General features: G+C 33.7%; 1 protein-coding gene across 1 annotated transcript; it reads left to right on the forward strand.

The window, feature by feature from the left end:
* Positions 1 to 12,593: 12,593 nt before the first annotated feature.
* Positions 12,594 to 16,002, forward strand: LOC120072052 (uncharacterized). The gene is made up of 3 exons (XM_090306579.1): positions 12,594 to 13,328; positions 13,401 to 13,456; positions 15,025 to 16,002. Exons 1-3 carry the CDS (start codon positions 12,659 to 12,661, stop codon positions 15,856 to 15,858), a joined length of 1,560 nt encoding a protein of 519 aa, XP_090162705.1. The 5' UTR covers positions 12,594 to 12,658; the 3' UTR covers positions 15,859 to 16,002.
* The last annotated feature ends 6,467 nt before the right edge of the window (positions 16,003 to 22,469 follow it).

Raw genomic sequence — 22,469 nt, forward strand, 5'->3', positions numbered from 1 at the left:
AACAATCATATTTACAATTAAAGCACAAGTTGAGGCAATCATTGATAAGTATCATTTTTCTTTAATATTCTTTAAAAAATACATCTTTCTCACATGAAGATTTAGTTTCCACGGTAGGGTATTTCTGTAGCTATCCAGTTTAATTTTTTTTAATTAGATTTGCTTATTAGTTTGACGGGTTTTTTTAGTTATTACAAAGTAGTTGCAAGCTCAACATAATAAAAATTTATTTTTAATACAAAGTGTGTAGCTATTTTTTTAATATGATGTATTTATGTCAAAATATGATAAATATTTTAATTGTTTAGGGGTAGAAGGTATATATGACATGTCGTAAGAGAAAATTTTGAAGTGTTGATAGATAGAAGTTATTTGATAGTTATTTTGAGTATAAAATATTTGCTTTATGTCATGCCTAAATTTTAATAGTCATGATTATTATATTATTAGGGATATGTCATGCCTAAATTTTAATTGTCATGATTATTGCATTATTACGGATAGGTATTTTGATATTGTCATTTTGATTTGGCCAAACCATTTGTGGCAGGTTATTTATATACTCTGTTGTTTGGATTTGCTGGCACTATTAATACACTTTGGATTTTCATGTCGATGGAGTTTTTATTTTTTATTTTTTTATTATTTTTATTTTTATTTTTATTTTTTTGCTATAGTTTGTTTTTTTTAAATGGAGAGATCTTTTTTGTGATAATTTTTTTTAAATGGAGATTCCTTTTGTTATAAATTTTTTAAAATGGGGAGAATCTTTTTTTCTTTTAATTTTCAATGAGGATGATTTTCTAGTTTTTTTTTTAAGTGAAGTGGTTGGATAATTAGATTTTGTTTAGGTTAGTATATTTTGTTTGTAAATATATTGGGATAAAATAGCTAGGGAGCATATATTTGTCAATTTTTTAAGTTATGAGATTGAACATGGTAGTCTTTTGACTATTTTTACACACAAAATCTTTGTTGGTCATTTTTCAAAAAGCTTATAATGATTTGATCATTTGCCTACGAGAATCCAAATTGAAATCCAATTTAAGAATGATAAGTCTAAAGAGACACTATCATGAGAATACAATGTTTGGCTTGGTTAGGCTTCTTTCTTGCTTCTCCACATATTATTCTTGAAAATGAAGAAAAAAATGGTAAAAGACGTTTTATATATATACACACATACTATTGGATAAGAGACCTACGATAGTGTGTGTATATATACACACACTACAGGAAAAGAGACCTATGGTAGCTTCGAAAAAAATGTTATAATAGGTCTTTTATAGCATTTTTTACAAAGTCGTTAAAGCCCACACAATTAAAAATATGAGATTTTTTATAGCGTTTTGAAAATGCTATAAAAAGTCTAATCTTTTTATAGCATTTAGTAACACACTATGAAATACTTGACTTTTTATAACCTTTTGTAAATCAATTTTGATCTTTGTAACATGTAAGATAGAATTTTAAAAGAGCTGTAAAAACATTTTTATAGCCAAAATTTAAGGTGGTTGCCAGTCTATTATAGCATTTATTTGAATCTATATCCATTTATCTAATGAAAGTTATCACAAGTCTTCAAATGATCAAAAAAATAAATAAATAAAAAAATTCCATAGCTTTTAAAACTTTTTGTAGCTTTTTTAGGGACTTTTTATAGCTTCTCGATTATGTTCATGTTGCTATTATTATATTTTATACCTTGTTACACATTAGAAGTGAAAATATATATATATAATTCACATAATCAAAATTTGTATATCTAAATAAGCATCATATAAGATTCATATAATATATATATACTACAAGAAAAAGACGATCTCCTGAAGTTAAAACCCACCGTAAGGAGTAAAATCATCGGGAGATATAGTATCTCTGAACGCCATTACAACAATCATCGAGAGTTATGCATAACTCCCGATGACCCTTCCTTGTCATTAGGAGATACAGAGTATCTCCTAACGACTAACTTTAGTCGTTGGGAGTTAGTACTAACTACCGATAATTACATTATATACGTCAGGAGTTAGTAACCCTAATATCAAATCTGAAATCTGGACACCTCGCCTCGAAGCACCCTTTCCTCTTCTGCTCTCTGATCCCCTCCCTTCGTTCGAACACCGCACGTACAATCATTGAGCGCCATCGAACGCTGCTCCCTTCAAACCGTTGAACGCATTGGGTCGTTGACTAATTTAAAGCATTGGGCCATCGACTAATTTTAAGCATTTGGGCCATCGAACGCCGTCTTAAAAGCTACCATCGATCAGCATTGGTAATCCATAGAATATCGTCGAACGTGCGTTGTTGTTGATTAGCACAGGTAATCTCTCTTTTTCATGGCTGTGTTTAAGGTATTTTAATGGTGAAATAAGGGTTTGTTTATGGATTTTAATAGTAAGATGAAGGTTTGTTTAGGGATTTTGGTTGTGAAATCATGGTTTGTTTGTTCTCTTTTCATGGTTGTGTTTGATTGATTCTGTATAGGATAATTTTCTTGAGCTTTTGAAAATGGAAAATTATGTCCATAACTGATCTTCGCTCCTGGGTTCATTACACCAATCAAAATTAATTAATATATTTTAAATTTCTATAAGCTCTCAACATGAACTATAGTATTCTAAAGAAAAGAAAAAAAGATACAAAAATTGAAGAATGTTACTTTCCCTCTATTTTGAATCTGTTCTTGAATTTGCTCACCATTATTAAAACTAATCAAGAATAATCAAATTTTTGTAATGTTATTTTCTCTTTAATCAATTAGATGAGTTCCGTTGATGAAAATAGTGTAGTATAGTTAATAATTAACTTAGACTTCGTTTAATAACTAATTACTCATCTGATAATGTTTTCGTGTTTAGTTTTTTGTTAATCAAATTCTTAATTTTTGGATCAAATACAGGTTATAATTTGTTTTGGATTACAAGTTTGATAAGAAAAGGTTTATTTTTAAGGATGAATAAAGAATGGATAAAACATAGAAATAAGTTATCAGTCGAGTATAGAGAAGTATCTCAATTTTTAGATGTGGCGAAGTTTCATGTTAATGATTTTCGAACGAACAAAATGCCCATGCAAGAATTGTATGAATTCAATGTGGGAGTCATTAGAGTGTATGAAGTGACATCTATTAACATATGGAATATCCTCTTCATACTGTGAATGGGTATATCATGAAGAGCTAGTCAAATTATGTAGAGGTTTTGAAAGTCATACAATTTATTCGTTACATAATGATGAAGAAACTAACATAAAGTGTAATAATGTTGAAGAAAATAAAATATTGAATCTTATAAACAATCTACAAGTTTCAATTGAAAACGAAGACGTAAATGAAGAAGGGGTCGAGAATGAAATGTCCTTTAATGGTAGAGAAAGAAATACCATAAACTTATTTGACGATTTAATGGTTAAATCATGTAATGAACTATATGCTGGTTCACAATTTTTGTCATTTAACTTTTTAGTGAAGTTGATGCATATCAAAGTTCTAAACGGTTGGAGTAACCAATCGTTTGACATGTTGTAAGAATTGTTAAAAGCAGCATTTCTAGCCGGCACCGTTATACCTATGTCCTTTTATGAAACTAAGCGAAAATTGCATGACTTAAGTCTAGGTTATGAGTTTATTCATGCATGCAAATACGATTGTGTATTGTATTGGATAGAATTTGCATATTTACAGCAATACCTAGTTTGTGGTGAGTCTCATTACAAAGTTGATGATGGCAAGGGTACAAAAAATCCCACATAAGGTACTACATAATTTTCCATTAATACCGAGATTAAAGCGATCATTTGCATCCAAAGAATATGCTTCTAACATGAGATGACATAAAGATAAGCGAGTTGAAACAGAGGTGTGTTACTATATCCAGCTGATGCAAATGGGTGGAAAAATTTTGATCATGAATTTCCTCTTTTCACTTATATCCTTGAAATGTTCGTTTGGCATTAGTTTCAGATAGGTATAATCTGTTTGGAGATATGAGTACTTTGTACAGAATGTGGCCTGTGGTGATAATCCCTTATAATTTTCCACCTTTAAAATGCATGTTGGAGGCAAACTACTTCATGTTTTTACTCATACCTGGTCCAAAATCTCTTAGAAAGGAAATTGATGTTTACTTGTAGCCATAGGTTGAAGATGTGAAAGAATTATGAACTATTAGGTATGATTACTTCATTATCTAGTTGGTTAATATGTTGCTATCATGCAGTTATGATAGTAAAATAGTTATGTCTTACTAGTAGTTTTATGCAGTTATGGTAGCAAAATAGGATTGTAGGATTCATTTTATGGCTTTTATGTGTTTATGGAAGTTAATCAAAATTTGTTGGGTTGATCACTCTTCATAAGTCCCAAATATTCTAGATCAATGCTGGAGAGATGAAGAAATGGCTCAGAACTATTTTTCCAAATCCTCGATACTCAGAACTCGATCCTCGACTGCTTCCTACTCGATCCTCGATGAGAAGTCTCTTCTTCGTCTGAAAAGTCACAATTAAATCCTGATGCAACTCGATGACAATAGAATTAATACTTGATTGTACTCGATGGTTCTTGAACGATACTCGATGCAACTCGAAGGTGAAAACGATGTACTCGAAGCTACTCGATAGCGAAGAATCGATGCATGATTGACTCGATAATCTGATTACTCGATGCAATTTGAAAGTTGATTGAATGGTGCGCGATTTGCAGTAAAGAAATATTCAAATGAATAAGAGAGATAAAGGAAGAAGAAGGAGACATTGTGTTTATGTGGTTTGACAAGATTGCCTACGTCCACGGGAAGATCTGAATTCTTTTACTGGTGAAGATTGCGTACAAAATTTTGTTGTTTACAGAGAACTAAGAAATGATGATAACTCTGATATTTGAATTTATAATCAATGGTATTTATAGAATATACCAGCTGACTGTTACAGTTCTTAGTTATAAACAAATAAAATTGGAGGTATTTGAGTCAAAGCTTCTTCAAATTCTCCACCTTGACTCCAATACCTTGACTCCAATATGTTCTAAACATTTAAATAATTTAAGCTTTGAAATAGGTTTTGTTAACATATCAGTTGCATTGTCAGAAGTATGGACCTTTAAAATTTCTCTCCCCTCTCAATTTTATCTCTAATGAAATGATATTTGATATCAATGTACTTTGTTCTAGTGTGGAATTATGGATTTCGGGACAAATGGATAGCACTTTGGTTGTCACAGTAGTGTTTCACTACTGTTTGATCTATACAAAGTCTTTTAGCAGGCCCTTGAGCCACAAAGCCTATTTGATTGCATCAGTTAAAGCCATATATTCAACTTCTGTTATACATAGGACTACTATAGGCTATAGTGAAGCTTTCCAGCTTATTAGATTAAGACCAAAAAGGAAAAGCTAACCTGTTCGGACCTTTTTTTTGTCCAAATCATTAGCATAGTCAGCATCCACATATCAATAAATACCTTAGGATCCATTTGGTAGACTAACTTTTAGTTTTTAGACCAAACTAAATACCTTAGGATCCATTTAGTAGCCTCCCAGTGTCTTTTACAAGGATTAGACATATATCTACTAACTAAGCTAGCTGAATATGAGAGATTAGGTCTAGTAGAAATCATTAAATACTTTAGGCTTCTGACTGCTTGACTATAAGGTATAACAACCATCAATTTCTGATGTTCTTGGTTAGAATCCTTAGGAGAGCTAGTTGAGGAAAGCTTAAAGTGCTGAGCAATAGGTAAACTAACAGGTTTGACATCATTCATGTCGATCCTTTTAAGGATCTTCTCACAATAATTGGACTGATTAATGCTTAGAATAGACTCTTCTTTGTTCCTAAGGATCTCTTTTCCTAGGACCTTGCTTGCTTCTCGTAAGTCTTTCATATCAAACACTCTTTTTAAGAGGTTTTAAATATGGGTTAGATCTTCTTTCGACGTACCTGCCACCAACATGTCATCTACATGTATGAGTAGGTAAACTTTGTCCTTGTAAGAACCTGTATTTACATAAACACAAAGGTCAAATAAACTTCTTTTGAACCCAAGGCTAGAAATAAAGTCATTAAATCTCTTAAACTAGCATATAGGTGATTGTTTTAACCTATATATAGACTTATTGAGTAAGCAAAAGAGATTTTTTTCCCTTTAACTTCAAATCCTTTAGGTTGCGGCATATAAATGGTCTCCTCTAGATGTTTATGAAGAAAGGAAGTTTTGACATCTAGTTGATACAATTCTAGATTATTTTGAGCAACTAAGGATAGAAGAAATCTTATGGAAGTCTATTTTACAATAGGAGAGAAAATTCATAATAGTTTATTTCTTCCCTTTGAGTGAACCCCTTTGCAACCAATCTAACTTTAAACCTAGGCTTTTGATCATAGGATACTCCTTCTTTAAGTTTGAAAATCCATTTAGATGCAACAGGTTTGTAACCTTTTGGTAGAGGAACCAAAGGCCAAATGTCATTCACTTTTAGTGAATGCATCTCCTCATTTATTGCTTCAATCCAATCCCTTGCATTAGCACAACTTGTTGCTTCCTCAAAGGTAGTTGGTTCTTGGTTAGTAGAAGCTACCACAACATTTAAAACCAGATTCATATAATTCATTTCAATATATCTAGCTAGAAGTGTGATAGTTCTCCTTTGTCTATCCCTAGCTAAGACATACTGGCTTAAATCAGGTTGTTCACATGCTGTCTCCTCATGTTCCCCTACATCTTCCTCAGTTTTTTCTGTGTCACTAGGTTGGCTAGACTCATTTGGCTGCTCAAATGAAAACTCCACCTCAAATCGATGTTGGATGACTTTCCTTCAACCTTTACCTTTTTCTCTTTTTACATAAACATTTCCTCTTCCCTAAAGGTGATGTCTCTGCTCACTATGAACTTTTTATCAATCAGATGCCACATATTAAACCCATTGACACCCTTTGTAAAGCCTAAAATATACACTTGTCTACTTTGGCCTTTAATTTTCTCTTATTTTGGTGTACAAACCCTACACATCCAAAGACCTTGAGGTTATCTAGGTTAGGAGGATGATTATGGAGGAAATCTAAAACAGAGATCTCCATGAGCAGCGGAAGTAGATCGTTCCAAATCCCATTTAGAATGAATATAACAATTACAGTTTAACCAGAAATAAACAAATTATGCATAAACCGAAATTACAGTATGCTACAACAACGTACAAGGGATAAAGTATGCGTACCTTTGAAGAACTTTTCTTTAAGTATCCCTTGACCGATTCCAATGCATTCGCAGCAACACTCGAACATAACGAACAGAACACCACCTCCATAAACGTCTGAATGCACCTCGAACCTATTCGAGTACAAGATCCTCGAACTGAATAGGAACACCACCATAAGTGTTACCTTGGTATTCTCCGTGTGAAAATCCAGGAGTTGTGGGCTCTATATGATCTTGGATTGAGGAAGACAGGAGGTATACGATCGAGTAAGTAGGAGATATGAACACTGTCTATCGTAGAGACGATGTATTCGATCGTTTAGAAGATGAAGCCTATCGTATAAACTTTTCTACTCGATTGTGTAACAACGATCAACAAGTAACTATTGCATAGTCAACTCTTAGCTGATCGTGTATGCTGTCAATGCTATCGCTTAGTAAAAACTCTTTTTACTTGTTAGCCTTTTCCGTGAGAATTTTCCAAATGAATCCACTCTTCTAATTTTGGAAAGCAGTTTTTATTTTATCTCACGGTTACCATAAAACTTCCAATAATCTCCCACTCAAATAGAATAAATTATCATATGATTAATATATTATAAATAAATATGATAATCAACTTATCATATTATATTTATAATCTATAGTTTTAATATTTCATCTTATGGAACATATAAACCATAGTTCTTTTTCTATTTTATGGTATTTAATATAAATCATATTTATATTAATTCCTCCAATTAATGTATCTAATACATCATATCAATTATATCACATATAATTGAGTTTCCTCTTATTAATTTGAACACTTCAAACTAATCCAAAATCTAATTCTTAACTTGAACTCATTGAGCTACCAAGGGGACCTCATGGACTTGTAGCTTGAAACTCCAATGATACGTGAATAACTGACTAAACTCTTTAGTCATGAGATCCACCATCAGTTAACTGTTGGTCACTCTACTAAAGACTGACAGCTGCACTATTCGACCTGATTTCTTTAATGAACAATAAGTAATAGTTCTACTATGATTGAGTTCTCTCTTCCAAAGAGAGGGTGTGACAACTATGTTCAAGACTCAGAATCAGCCCTTAAGGGAAAAATTTATCTACTTACCCCTATTTTGGGGAAGAAATGAATTTTTTCTTGTGTAGCTGAGTTCCCAGCTCCCCAATCAAACGAATCCCCAAAAAGGTAGACTTATTGAGATGGCAATCTGGCCACTCTCACCCATACTAATCAAAGGACTGCCCTCATAGGCAGAAGTTTTCAACTCACTTAGGATTAAGGTCATGTCACCTATGGTCATTTTAGTGAACGTAAGTCTCAATTATCAACGACATTATATAAAGAGACTAATCATCTTGTGGTCCGGTCTTATGCAAACTCTTTGTATAGGACACCCGCGCGTGCATGTCTCCACATGAATGTTCAAGATCAGACCATTTGTAGCACTTTACAACACTTATAAATATGTACAAAGCAGGTTGTATCCGTAGTGTCACCAGGATAAGGTGTCCCTCCTCAGCAACCCCATTTTGTTGAGGTGTATACCTCACTCTTCTTTGCTAGTTATACCATTCTCACTACAAAATTTATAAAGTGTTCATTGCAAAACTCAAGCCCATTATCGGTTCTAAAGTATTTTAACCTTTTATATATTCTATTTTCTATCATGGCTTTCCATTCTTTAAACTTCCCAAAAACTTGGTCCTTAGTTTTAAGAAAGTGATCTAGCTATTCCTAGAAAAATCGTGATCTAGCTCTTCCTAGAAAAATCATCTATAAAGGTTAGAAAATACCTTGAGAAATTAAGGCTTGGTATAGAGATGGTCCCCATAGGTCAGAATGGACATAGTCCAATGCTCCTTTGGTGGTGTGCTGAGATTTTGTGAAACTTTGTCTTGTTGCTTTACCTAAAATATGCAGTGTTTATAAAAGGAAAGGTGCTCACTGATACCTTTGGGCAGGATTCCTTGCTTGGACAGAGCTTGCATTCTTTTCTCACTGATATGGGATAATCTTTTGTGCCACAAGTCAACCTCTGTTAAGCTTGTTGTTGAAGCTGTGTAGGCACTTGTCATCAGCTCTACTTCTTTTCATTGACCTTCTCACAAACCAACACAACTTTGGAATCCTTGATCACCTCAAGAACTCTACCTTTTCCTCTACATTCACACCTAATGGAGTCTAACATGCCCAGAGATATCAAGTTTCTCTTGAGCAAAGGTACATGTCTAACATTTCTTAGAAGCTTGATTGATCCATCCTTTAGCTTCAAGGACACTAAACTAACCCCTTTTATCTTGTAGGTTTCATCGTTTCCCATGTACATTGATTCTTCATCTATTTCCTTGTAAGTATTAAACCAAGGTCTAAAAGGTATCATGTGATAGAATACAATCCGGAGTCAAGTACCCAATCATGCTTTCCAAGAGGACTGATTAGGTTGATTTGATTTCTTGTGGAGGCTAAGGCATCAGAGTAAAAGTGGGAACCTTCAACCATTGATGCTTCTGGTTGTTTTCCCTTCAGATCTTTCTCTTTTTCTTGGTTTTTCTTTTCAAGACTGTAGCAATCTCTCATCAGGTAACCTTTCTTCTTGCAGTAATTGCATCTCAGTTTGGTCTTAGGTTTGTGCTCTTCACCTGATTGGTTTTTATTCTCCTTAGACTGATTCTGCTTGTTCTTCCCCTTGGTAAACAACCCCTCTGCACTAGGTTGCTTCTTCTTGACTGACTGAAGCTCTAACTCTCTAGTTCTTAATGTTGAAATGATGGCATCAACGGTAATTGAATCTCTGCCATACTCCAAAGCATTCTTCACCTCCTTATAGGCTTTGGGTAGAGAGTTTAATAGCACAAAAGCCTCATTATTGTTGCTAATTTTCTCACCAAGGCTCTTGAACTCTGAGACTATCCTCATGAACTCATCCAAATTATCTGAAAGAGGCTTGGCAGAATCCATCTTGAATGTGAAAATCACAAATCTTGATTAAAAATCTAAATAAAAAATTAACTAAAGAAACATAAAATATTAAAAAAGACGACTCACAGATGGAAGAATGGAAAGAGCATCCATCATTGCTACATTAGTGTTATTAGCCAGAATATTGTTCCTCTTACATATTGCTTGGAGATCTCTTCTTGATAAGGTACGGAAATTCATGGCAACAGAAAGAGAAACTTTTGTTTTGATTGAAGAAATTTCAAACAACCATAGCAAATGAGGTGATTCGGTGAAGTTGAGAAGTGGAGGCCCTTTAAATGCGACGATTGATGAAAAAACTAGCAATTGTTTAAACCCTAAAGAATGAAATGAACATGAGAGGTGGTGGAGTTTCAAAGAACAATGCATAGATATCTACTCGAACATGTTAGAAAAAAACGTGAAGGAAAAATATGAAAAATGAGAGATATATTTTCCATTCAACTAAGCATGTCTTTATATAGGCTTTCAAACATAACGTTAGGAATACCAATGGTTACAAACATCTCATAACTCACATAACTCCTATAACTTAAAAATGTCATCAAATGCTCATAACTCACATAACTCCTATAACTTAAAAATCACCATTGGTTACAAAAAACTAAAAATTACAAAACTCAAAAATCATATTAAAGGCCACAAATAAAGTTTAATAATGACAAATGTTTCAACAGCACATACCTGAGATATAGCCTACACAAAATTGTAGATGGATATAGGCAGATCAACGATGTTGACAAACAGACCCATTTCTCACGAACCACAATCAAACGTCCTAATCAAAGCCCTTCAGATACCATTTGATCGACTCCATGGTTTCATCAATACAGTGAGTACACAATCAATCCTTCTCAATTTAGCTCATCCATTACACTATTGCTCCACTGGTAGAAGCAATTCATAAGTGCTAGCATTTTCGCCTTGTCACCTGCAAAAAAGAGGCGATGGAGCAAGGGCAATCGATGGAGACGAAAAAAGCAGAAGACTGAGAGAGAATCGATAGATGGAGAGAGAACGAAAATGAGAGAGTAAGACTAAGAGAGGATGAAGGCTGAGAGGGAAAATGAGAGAACGGAAATGAAAGGCTGAGAGAGATGAAGACTGAAAGGGAAAATGTAAAAAAGCGTGATACTTTTTGGGGAGAGACTTAGCGAGCTTCCAATTTTTAGCCTTCCTGTTTTTTTTTTTCTTTTTATAGCATTTTTGTGAAATTCCATGCTCAAATGCTATTAAAAGGTATATTTTGTGTAGTGTATATATATTATATAATATATAACGGTGAAATATATGTACGCAATCAAAGTGCACGTTTGGGATTACTTTTGAAATTGTAAATCACTTTTGTCATTTTCAAAATCACGCTAAATATACTTTTAATCACGCCAAATCAATTAAAGATTTAATTTTACCCTTCTAATGTTACTTTTCATATCAACAAATTTAATTTTAAGTGAACAAAAGCATGTTTGAGAGTGATTTTGAAAATGACAAGTAATTTTGACTAGGGGTGTTCAAAAAACCTAATCCACTTTTCCCAACCCAACCCCTATTGTTTGGATTGAGTTCAAACAAATGAAAAAATTATGGGTTAGGGTTCGGTCATGGGTACCTAGAATAACTAAAGTCATCTCGAACCAACACAAACTTATTATTAATTTTACAAATATTTTTTTTCTCCAACTATGCATAAACATATTTTTTTAGCGATTTGGAAAGAAATTCATAATATAAATTGAAATTGAATGGTTAATTTTAACTCAATATATGAAAATAATTAAATAAAAATTTGGACTATATTCAAATATATGAAACTGAACCAAAATATTTACAAATATAGCAACTTTTCACTGTCTAACTACGAGGACCGCAATAGACTACTATCTAAGTCTATCTGTGTTATGATAGACACAAATAGTAGTCTATTGGGCCTATCGTATATAAATTATGATATTTTGTTATTATTAGTTAATATTTTCAGTAGTTTTGTCATTTAAAATAATTTCCTAAAAATTATATATGTTAACATTTTACTTATTTTTTAGATAAAATTTTAAATAAACGATCCAAACCCAACCCAGAACATGTTTGTCAACCCAAATATTTCATAGTTGGGTTGAGTTGGATTCATTATTTAATAAAGGGTTATTTGGGTTTTAAAAAAATTTACAACTTAAATAATTGGTTTAAAAAGTACTTCAATCCAATTCATTCCAACCCAATCCACGAACATGTCTGTCAAAATTCTAAACCATTGACAACCACACAAACACGACATGAAGTGCAATTAATTATGGTAGTTGGTTGCAGCTGATTTGACATTTTCTTGTAGGACAGGCTTATCAACTTAAGACACAGTCAGTCCACATACGAACCGACTGAATTTCTTAGTAATGCTTCTAATTAATATGTGAGAAAGGAAAAAGGATTTGAGAGGTTAACGAAGACTTGCAAAAGTGGATCCCTCAATTATGCATATATGCACACCAACATTAACAATTTATCACAACAATAACTTCCCTATTTATCGATTTTATTACTCTTTCCATAAAGAGATAAGTGAGATTATGATCTTCAGAGAGAAAATGGATGAGAACCACCAAGAAATTACACCTCTTTTCAATTCTTCAGAGCCACAAAACAGCCAAGTTATAGTAGCAATGTCACCCGATGAAGAAGATATACGAAAGCTTTATGAGGCATCAAAGATTGGATGTGTACAAACCTTCAAGACTCTAATCCAACAACATCCGTATCTCATTCAAAAGGCTCTAATCTATACTTCTTCCATTACAGTTGAGAGTACTCCATTATTGCACGTCTCGATTTCTCATGGCCACCATGAATTCAATCGGTTGCTTTTGGATCACAACCCTCAACTTGCTGCTGAAGTTGACGCCTTTCAAAGAACACCACTCCACTTAGCTTGTGCTAATGAAGATATTGAGATGGTTGGAGCTTTATTGGAGAAGAACACAAGTGCTTGCTTGGTTGAAGATCATAATGGCTTCATTCCTCTTCATTATGCAGTGATGAGTGGCAAAATTGAGATAATGCAATTATTGATAAAAGCAAGGCCACAATCTGTGTTGATGAAGCTCAACAATAATGGTCAAACTGTTTTACATTTATGTGTACAAGGTAATCATTTGGAGGGAATGAAGTTGCTATCTGCTCAAACATTATTATTTGATTAAGATTTTCTCAACACAGTGGATGATGCGGGAAATACTATTTTGGATTTGTCTTTGATGTTACGACGAATTGAGGTAAGAAATTATTATTACATAGAATAATTCTTTCAATCATAACTAGCGGTTAGACATTAATTAAGCTACATTTAATTAAAAATTTCTAGGTACATGGAGGGTTTTTTTCTCTTTTCTTTTTTTCTTTTTTTTTTAGAAGAAATCTAATGTAGGTTTTTTTCCTTAAGCTAAGGTGCTGTTCATATATTATGCAGTTATATAATTTGTCTTTTAAAGGTGTCTCTTCTATGTTATATAAAAAGGGTTAGGCTGCAATACTACTGGAAATCTGGACTTTGATGTTAGTTGGAAAAACCTAAAAACAAATGTACAATGTTGGTTTCTTAAGAAAAAAAGAAAGAAAGAAACGGATCTTTAATGTCGGTTTTAACCTAGGCTATGGAAAGCTAATTGTTCACTTGAGGGGGGAAATCAGAATTGCTGTACTTTTTGAAAACGAGGCTTTTTGATCCTTTACTGACATGAAATTCGGGTGAAATTACAAAACCGTAATCCTCATGCATGCGGATATTGGCCTCTCGCTCGCTCCCTTTTCCTCCTCACAAATTGCTCTCATCTCTCCCTTTTTCTCAAGATCTCGCTCTTCGATGCTCAATCTCACTCTTTGGTCCGCTTTCGACACTCAATTTCATTCTGCAAGAAAAACTAAAATGAGGGAGAGAAGAAGAAGAATCGTTGGATCTGGTGGAGGAACTTAGACTTCTAGACTCGCTGGAGAAGGCTGGTTGAGTAAATTAAGTACTGAAGTTGAAAAGCAAAAATATAGAGGGAGAGTAACAAGGAAAGAAAAAGAAAGAAAACTCTCAAGACAGGGGAAGGAGAGAAAAAAATGGTGTAATTTTGTGAAATTGCTTGAGTATGATGTAAGCAAGAGGTAAAAAAACTTTTTAAAAAATAGAGCAAAAATCATTTTGGATTTCGGAAAATAGGTTTTTTAATCATTTTGGGTTGCATCTAGTCTCTATGTTCTCCTTTCATTTACGCACAAAAAAAATAAAAATAAAAAATATTTGCCATGTGTCAATATTATATTGAACAACTGTTTGGGTTATATAAAGATAAGTGTAGTTTAGATAACACCCTTAAGTTTTTCTCTAATCAATTGTCTTGAAAGGAAATTATTGAATCAAGTTAAGAATGTTGAAATATAAATTTGATTGTGGCTTAGAAGTATTTTGTCCTAATCTAAACAAAAGTCCAATTTGTAGAAGTATTATGTATTATAATATTCTAGATAAATTGCTTCTACGAGATGCTTAGAGTATAGTAGAGTTATCTAGAATATATAAGAAAAAAAAATTTAGAGAAGAGACATTTGTAACCATTAGAAATTGCATGAAGCTAAAAAATCAAAAGTAATCAATAACGCAAGTAGTCTCTTACTCAGATCTTTCTTTCAAATTATCTCCAACCTCTAAAAGTTTCTTTCTAACGAGAAGAGAGTACAGAAGATCAATTTTCTTAACTTCTGTTTTCCTCACTTTTATATAAGATAACATGCTTCAAAAAGATCATTATCATATCAATGTAGTCAAAACTATCCTACATTATTTGTTTTTCTTTTGCAGATGGTCGGGTATTTACTCTCGATTCCAGAAGTAAAAACTAGAAAAAACATGGAAAAATTTTCATCATCGAACGACACAAAAGAGAGCCTAGAATCACGAAATATCAGAAATAAGAGAAAACTCAAGAGACAAAGACGAGAATCTGTATCGTTGTGCGCCAAAAAACCGACAGGACGTTGGAAGGTATGGAGGAAGAATCTGGAATACAAAGGGAATTGGGTTGAAGAAGTGCAAGGCACAATGATGCTAGTGGCTACAGTGATAGCAACCGTGACTTTTCAAGCCGGAGTGAACCCTCCAGGCGGCGTTTGGCAACAAGACACTACATTCAATTATTCCAGTATTAACAATAGTACATATCCTTATCATGTATGGGCCATGGGCTTAGGTTTATACAGCCCGCTTGCTAGCTTCAGCAACAGCACAATTGTATTTGCAGCTGGAACTGCAGTAATGAGATACCAACAAAATAAATTGTACTGGGTATACTTATGGAGTAACACTGTTTCATTCTTGGCATCAATGAGCGTGATTTTGATGATCGTCGGTCGGTTTCCACTCGAGAATAGGATTTGTAGTTGGCTATTGGCCTTGGCCATGTGCGTAGCAGTGGTATCCTTAGCAATTGGGTATTTGCTAGGAATTAAAATGGTCAACCTCATGTCATTTCCTAATACTCAATACCATGGATTTTTCTTAACAGTTATGTGTTGGCTCGCGGTGGTTGGACTTGTTTGCCTATGGCATGTAACTCGCTTTCTCATTTGGATGGTCAAGATCTTATTCGACACTTTCACCTCTAAGTTCAAATCCCACAACTTCAATGTAATATGAATTATTAGCCAGCTTCTGTAGTATGTGTTTCACTACATAATTTTCTTAGTAGAGACTGCACTGATTTAGTTTGTATTCAAAATAAAGAAAACCTATTTACATTAAAGGGGCAATTACAACTTTAATAAAAATATAAATTGGAAATTTGGGGTGTGTCTCTACTTTTTGTTTTTTTGCAAACATGGCAAATTCCATCCATGCGACCATGATGCACTGACTTCCGCCTTAAATTTGATTGCTATCTAATTTCTATGTGATTATTATTTGATTGCTATCTGGTTTTCATTTGATATGTATTGTTATATGATTGTTATCTGATTATTATATGACATACTAATTGTTGTTTGATTACTGTTTGATTGCTTTTTTATACTGATTGTTATCTAATTGTTATCTTATATTGATTTGTTATCTAATACTGGTTGTCAATAATATAGATTGTTATATGATAATGATTGTCAAATTATCAATGATACTAATTGTTACCTGATTGTTGTCTGATTACAACAATCAAATAGCAATCAATGATACTGATTGCTATTTGGTTACTATTTGATTACTATTTGATTGCTATCTAAATGCTTTTGAATACTGAGTACTTTGTGATTGCTATTTAATTATCATGCCATTTCTATTTGATATTTGGAGTCATAATTGAATAATTGATAAAATAATTATTTGATGTAGTTTGATATGAGATTTGAATTAAGGATTTGGAGAATTTGAAAGTTTTGGAATTTTAGAAATTTAGAATTGAAGTAGGAAATTTTGATTTATTGGTTTTAATATGAAATTTGAAGTTTGTAATAATATATATGAGAAGAAAAAGGGTAAAAACACACATGTTTAGAATGGATACATTTATAAGGAAGGAAATAACCTAAAAACTTCATTCAACATTATGATATTGGTCAACACAACTCGATTTAATAAAAACAAATCTCAAGAAAAAACAGAGAAAAGAAATATCAAAGTGTCTTCAACCAAAAAACTCTACGAAATCAAAGAAAAAGATATTGAACTGGTAATGTCACCAATAATCAAGATGGCAAAATCAATATGACTGTGAATCCACTTTTAAATGAGTTATAAAAATTAGGGCATTTAAAAACTTTGATAAATATTTTATTTTTTATTTATGACGATACCAACTAATAATCAAGGAGGAAGAATCTCTTAAATCAAATAAAAAAAAATTGTACTGGAGAAAAAAAAAAAGAGAAGAACGTGATATATGGGCAATTTCGGAGTAAATAATAAACGAAGTTTCAGATTTGAAAATCTTACCATATTTGCAAAATAAAAAATATGAGTGACACGCTCGCTTTATAGTATTTTTAAATTGCTATTCATTACAAATTCCCTATATTAAACTACATATTTTTGTTAGTATAAATAATGTATATGTATTTTATTAAAATAAATTATGATTTATTCCTAATTATTATTTTCTTTTATAGTATTTTTCCTTCTATGTATTTTTCCTTTCTTGGTTTCTTTCCTATCTATTTTTTCCCTTTTGTATTGTATTCTTATCAAATTGATTATTCAACCCAATGTACTGTTGGATTTAGGAAGCAAACGGAAGCAAAACTTGAACATTAAACATTCTAATTCATTAATTTTTGCTTCAAACTAAGCATGCTTATAAACTAACAGAGTTTCGACACTATGCTTATAAACTAACAGAGTTTCGACACTAACCTTTGAAGTACTTCTTGAATCACGATCTTTAGCTGCAGTCTCCTTCTTCTTTGGATGTGAACCACCACAAGGTCTTTTCTACTATTCTCTAGAGCCTTAGTTTGAGTTGTGGGACTTAAAATAAGCTTGAATCAAAGAGAATTGGAGAGGAGGTTACTGATTTTACACAGTGTGAAGAACACTTCTTCAGACACAAATCTCAACATTCAGCGACGGTTTTTCTACTCATTCCACTTAAAATTCTAGCTTTATATTATTGTATGACTTTCATGCAACTAACAGCCTTGCATGAATCTCATGCTTAATTAATTGAGTTGAAGAAATGGTGGTTTAATGACTAAGGTGCTTGTACCTAAAAGTGGGGAAGTCCCACTTTTTCCATTTTCAGTTTTCTTCTTTTATTTTGATTTAAAAAATCATATTAATCAAAAAATTAAAATTTTAATAATTTTACAAAATTAATTAATTTAATAATTAATTTTCTAATAATATTAATAAATTAATCAAATAATATTATTAATTTAAATCAAATATTAAATTAATTCGTCACCAATTCCATTACCATGAATCTTTATTCATGAGTTTAATATTTAAATCATATTTAAATATTAATCGATTCTCCAATTTCGTTTAATTCCAATTTGGACGTTTCAAATCTACTTATCACGCTACTCTAAGGCTAATCCGTTTGTGAGCTAGAGGGACCTAGTGGACCTATAGATCATGGGCTCCAACAATCCATGATTAATTGGCTAAACTCTTTACACCAAATAAACCCCCATTCGTTAACTACTGGGTCACTCCACTAAAGCTCGTAGTTTCACTCCCCTCACTATAGATATATTGTGTCCACTCGATATAACCATGATTAGTAAGTTAACTCTTCACAGGTTGTTTGTAATAACGGCTGGATCAAAAGTTGTTATATCCCCAAGATTATCTCTTGTTCCTTAAGTCTAATTGATCCTCTAATAAACAATTGGTTTATGATCCGATCATCAAACTAAGTCCTCTCGAGCCAATGAGAGGGTGGGGCCCGTTGTTCAAGGCCCGGAGTCAACACTTAAGGGAATAACCTCTTTACTATCTTTGAAAGCGAGTAGGAGTAAATTCCATCTTGCATCTTATGTCCCCAGCTATCTACCCGGTCTTACCCCTGAAATAGGAGGCTTATTGAGCTGGTGCTATTGAGTCAACCCTCACCTATGCATATCTAAGTATAATCCCGAATAAACAGTAGTTTATAGTTCGCTCATGATTAAGGTCAAGTTACCTAGATCATCGTTTTGAAATAGTCAGTCTTAAACAGTAAACAACGTTATAAAGTAAGAGTGACTTATTTTGTGGTCCGATCTTGTGCAAACTCATTGCACATGACGCCCCCACTCAGTGTCATCACATGTACGAATTAGGATCACTTCGTTTGTAGCACTTTACAACTCATTGTAACAACTATAGAGTGGGCCGCATCCGATAGTCTTACCAGTGTTGGGAATGATGCCCTAAACTCTCGTTGGGTTCTGTAGTTTGTAAACACAGTTTCGAATAAACGCTTGTGATGTAATAATATATGATATTTTCTTCACTTTTGTCTATCAACATTGGATGTTTTATTTGCTTTACCACAAACCAATAAACTAAGATCCCTGGTTGTCGTTTGTAACTTAAGCATGTATGTGATGACATACAGGTAGATCATGCCTTAAGTGATAACCAAAATGGTTTGTAGTATATGGATAGAGGAGGGAAACTTTATTCTGGTAATGCTACAAATATTGGCCGCATTGTAGAATAGTTACAAGTGTTGTGACTTACTATAGATGGTCTGATCCTGATCATTCATGTGGAGATATGTGAGCAGGGGTGTCATATACAAAGGAGTTTGTATAAGACCGGACAATGGAGTGTTATAGTCTCGTTATATAACGCAATTCATGACAGAGACTTCACTTCACTAGGATGACCATAGGTAACATGACCTCAATCTTGAGTGAATTGGAAACTTCTGCCTTTGAGGGCAGTCCTTTGATTTTCACGGGTGCGAGTGGCTAGATCGCCGACTCAAATCTACCACTTTGGGGATTCGTCTAATTTGGGAGCTGAGAATTCAGCTACACAAGATGGAATTCACTTCTTCCCCAAAGTAGGGGTAAGTAGATACATTACTCCCTTAAGGGCTGATTCCGAGAGTTAAACGATGTGGTACCACACACCTTCTCATGGCCCGAGAGGTGTCCACACATAGTAGGACTATGTTGTATTGTTAATTAGAGGGATCAGTGGTACTTAAGGAGTTAGATGTAACTACAGGGGCAAAACGGTAAATTGGCCCAACTGTACTTACTAGCATCTGTGAAGGGTTATCGTACTGTTGATTGGTTATATCCGATGGACACAGAAAATATCTATGGTAAGAAGAGTGCAGTTGTCGATCTTTAGTAGAATGCCTAGTAGTTAACGGATGGTGGATCTCATGGCTAAAGAGTTTAGTCAGCTATTCACGTACCGTTGGAGCTTCGAGCCATAGATCCATAAGGTCCCCTTGCTAGCTCAATGAATTCAAGTTGAGAATCAATTTTTGGGTCAGTTTGAAGTGTCCAAATTGACAAGAGGGAGTTCGATTATATATGAATGATTGAACTGATCAATTATATATGATATAGTTGACATGATGTATGAGATACATTATTTGGAGGAAAATGATATAACTATGATTTATATCTAGTAGAGGAGAGAAGACTATGGTTCATATGTTGCATTTGATGTGATATTAAACCATAGGTTAATGAATATAATATGATTATATTTATTATCTAATTTTGACAATTATAGGATAATTGTGTCGGTTTTTTCTCCATAATAGTGAGATAATGGGAGGTTGCATTCAGTTTTCGTAACTGAAGAATAAAATAAAAATTATTTTCATTTTGCAAGATATCAGATATTTGCTCACGTGTAATGCATACTGCCTATCGCATAGCAAACCGAGAACCTACACGATAGCTCAACGTTTCTAAACATTCGTATTCATGCACGTAGTTTACTAAACGATCGCATAGGATTTGCTAAATGATCATTTAGCTTTTTCCTAAACGATCGCGCGCCCGAGCGTTTGCTAAACAATCGTCTATACGATCGTGACCCTTATACTAAACAATCGTATACCTTTACCTAAACGATCAATAATCGTTTATGCGATAGACACCTAGCTTGTCCCACTTGCTTGGTCGTGGTATACGATCTTCTCTTCCTTCTTCCCTCTACTAAATCCAATAGAGCCCACGCTTCCTGGATTCTCACACGGAGAATACCAAGGGTTCTAAGTGGTAGTGTCTACCTTGCTGCTATGTTCGTGAGGAGTCCGTTTGTTGGTAGACGACCGTGATTTGATGGACGATTGCGCTGAGCAAGATGAGCAGTTCGTTGATGAGAGCGAGATTTGAGGCGAAGAAGGGTTCTTCAATTAGTACGTATTTCGTTCTTTTTGTCATTTAAGTTCAAAGCATGCCTGTAATTTGTTGTTAAATACATATCTAGTTTATTAGATTGTGAATGCGGTAATTCTGACATAATGAGTTTAGAACGATCTCACTTCTAATCATAGGTACTCTTTAATAAGAGTTCCTTCAATTGGTATCAGAGTCAGGTTCTGATATTCCAAATACATTGACGCAAAGAATATCATTTACTTTCTCGGTGGGAAAAGCATGTCTGTTGTTTGTTTAATCGTTAAATAGTTGTGTGGATGTGGATTAATGGAGTTTCTGGGATGAAGCCTCTGGTTGTTTAAATTCTTTTACATTTGAAATTAATTGTATGGGCCCCTGCATTTTTGGGCATATTAACTTGTAATCAAGTCTATAATTTCAAAGTGTTTGAGTCTGTGAGTTGTTCGTGAAAAAGCTTCAAGGCAAGGAGTTGCTGTTCTTTGAGGAAGAAGACAACCAAGTGTTGTTCGGGTTGTGTAAACGATGGGGTAAAAAATTGTAGATTATAGGATACTCGGGAGCAGGTTAACGTGCGCACACTAGACGATCTTGTAGCTTAGCAAGCTTCATCGCTTAGTTACTAACTACACAATCGTGGAGTAAATCGTTTATTTATCGCTTGTTAAGTGATCGTCTAGACGAAAATGCTTCACAGCAACGTCTTCGTCTAAATGATCGTATAGGACTCGTATGTTTTTTCTTGTGCGCTAAACGATCAGGTACATCATGCTTCATCACATAGTTATTGGTACACGATCGTAGCTAAATAATCGTATATCCAACCGCGTTTACTAAACGATGGAAGATTCACCCAGGTGGTTCAAGACCCGATTCGCCTGTGAACTAGTTTGCTCGGCTATCATCAGCTTTCTATCCTATCGCTCTTAATTATCCTTTCACCTGGATGCGCCCACCATGTTGTACTGACAAAGTTGTGGTGATTCTTCTTGGGCGAATGTTTGCGAGCACGATCAATACAAAGTCTTGCGATGAAGTTGCGCTCGACCAATGTATTCCTATAATCGCAATCTCTACATTGCGTTAACGCATATTCTGCACAAAAATGTAAAGATTAACTGCTCTAATATGTTGGACGCATACGACCGGAATATTATAGAATTTATGCTTAATGGACGCAATTTAATATATTTCATCAACGCAATCCAACATTGTTTAAGAACTTAGTACTATGATAACGTGCATTTCTACCCGTTATCACCTTGTGCATAGGCCAACGCATCCCTTGCACACAACTTAACTCTTAGCACGTGCACTTAGCATCATCATCTGGCCCTTCAAGTTGCTTGCTTGTTCAACCCAAGTAGCTGCCTGCTTGTTCAAAAGTTCTAGATTCAACTTATAATTTGAATAACTAATTTTCCAGGCCTTTTCTCATGATATTTTCTTCTATATACTTGC

This window comes from Benincasa hispida, chromosome 1, assembly GCF_027475165.1.
Source record: "Benincasa hispida cultivar pf3 chromosome 1, pf3_genome.v1.1, whole genome shotgun sequence".
Taxonomy (NCBI): domain Eukaryota; kingdom Viridiplantae; phylum Streptophyta; class Magnoliopsida; order Cucurbitales; family Cucurbitaceae; genus Benincasa; species Benincasa hispida.

Excerpts from the sequence above, each read along its gene's own strand:
- LOC120072052 (XM_090306579.1), top strand. The coding sequence starts at position 12,659 with ATGCATATATGCACACCAACATTAACAATTTATCACAACAATAACTTC. Across the intron at positions 13,329-13,400 it reads TTTACATTTATGTGTACAAG|TGGATGATGCGGGAAATACT; the intron begins GTAATCATTTGG and ends TTCTCAACACAG. Across the intron at positions 13,457-15,024 it reads TGATGTTACGACGAATTGAG|ATGGTCGGGTATTTACTCTC; the intron begins GTAAGAAATTAT and ends TTTCTTTTGCAG.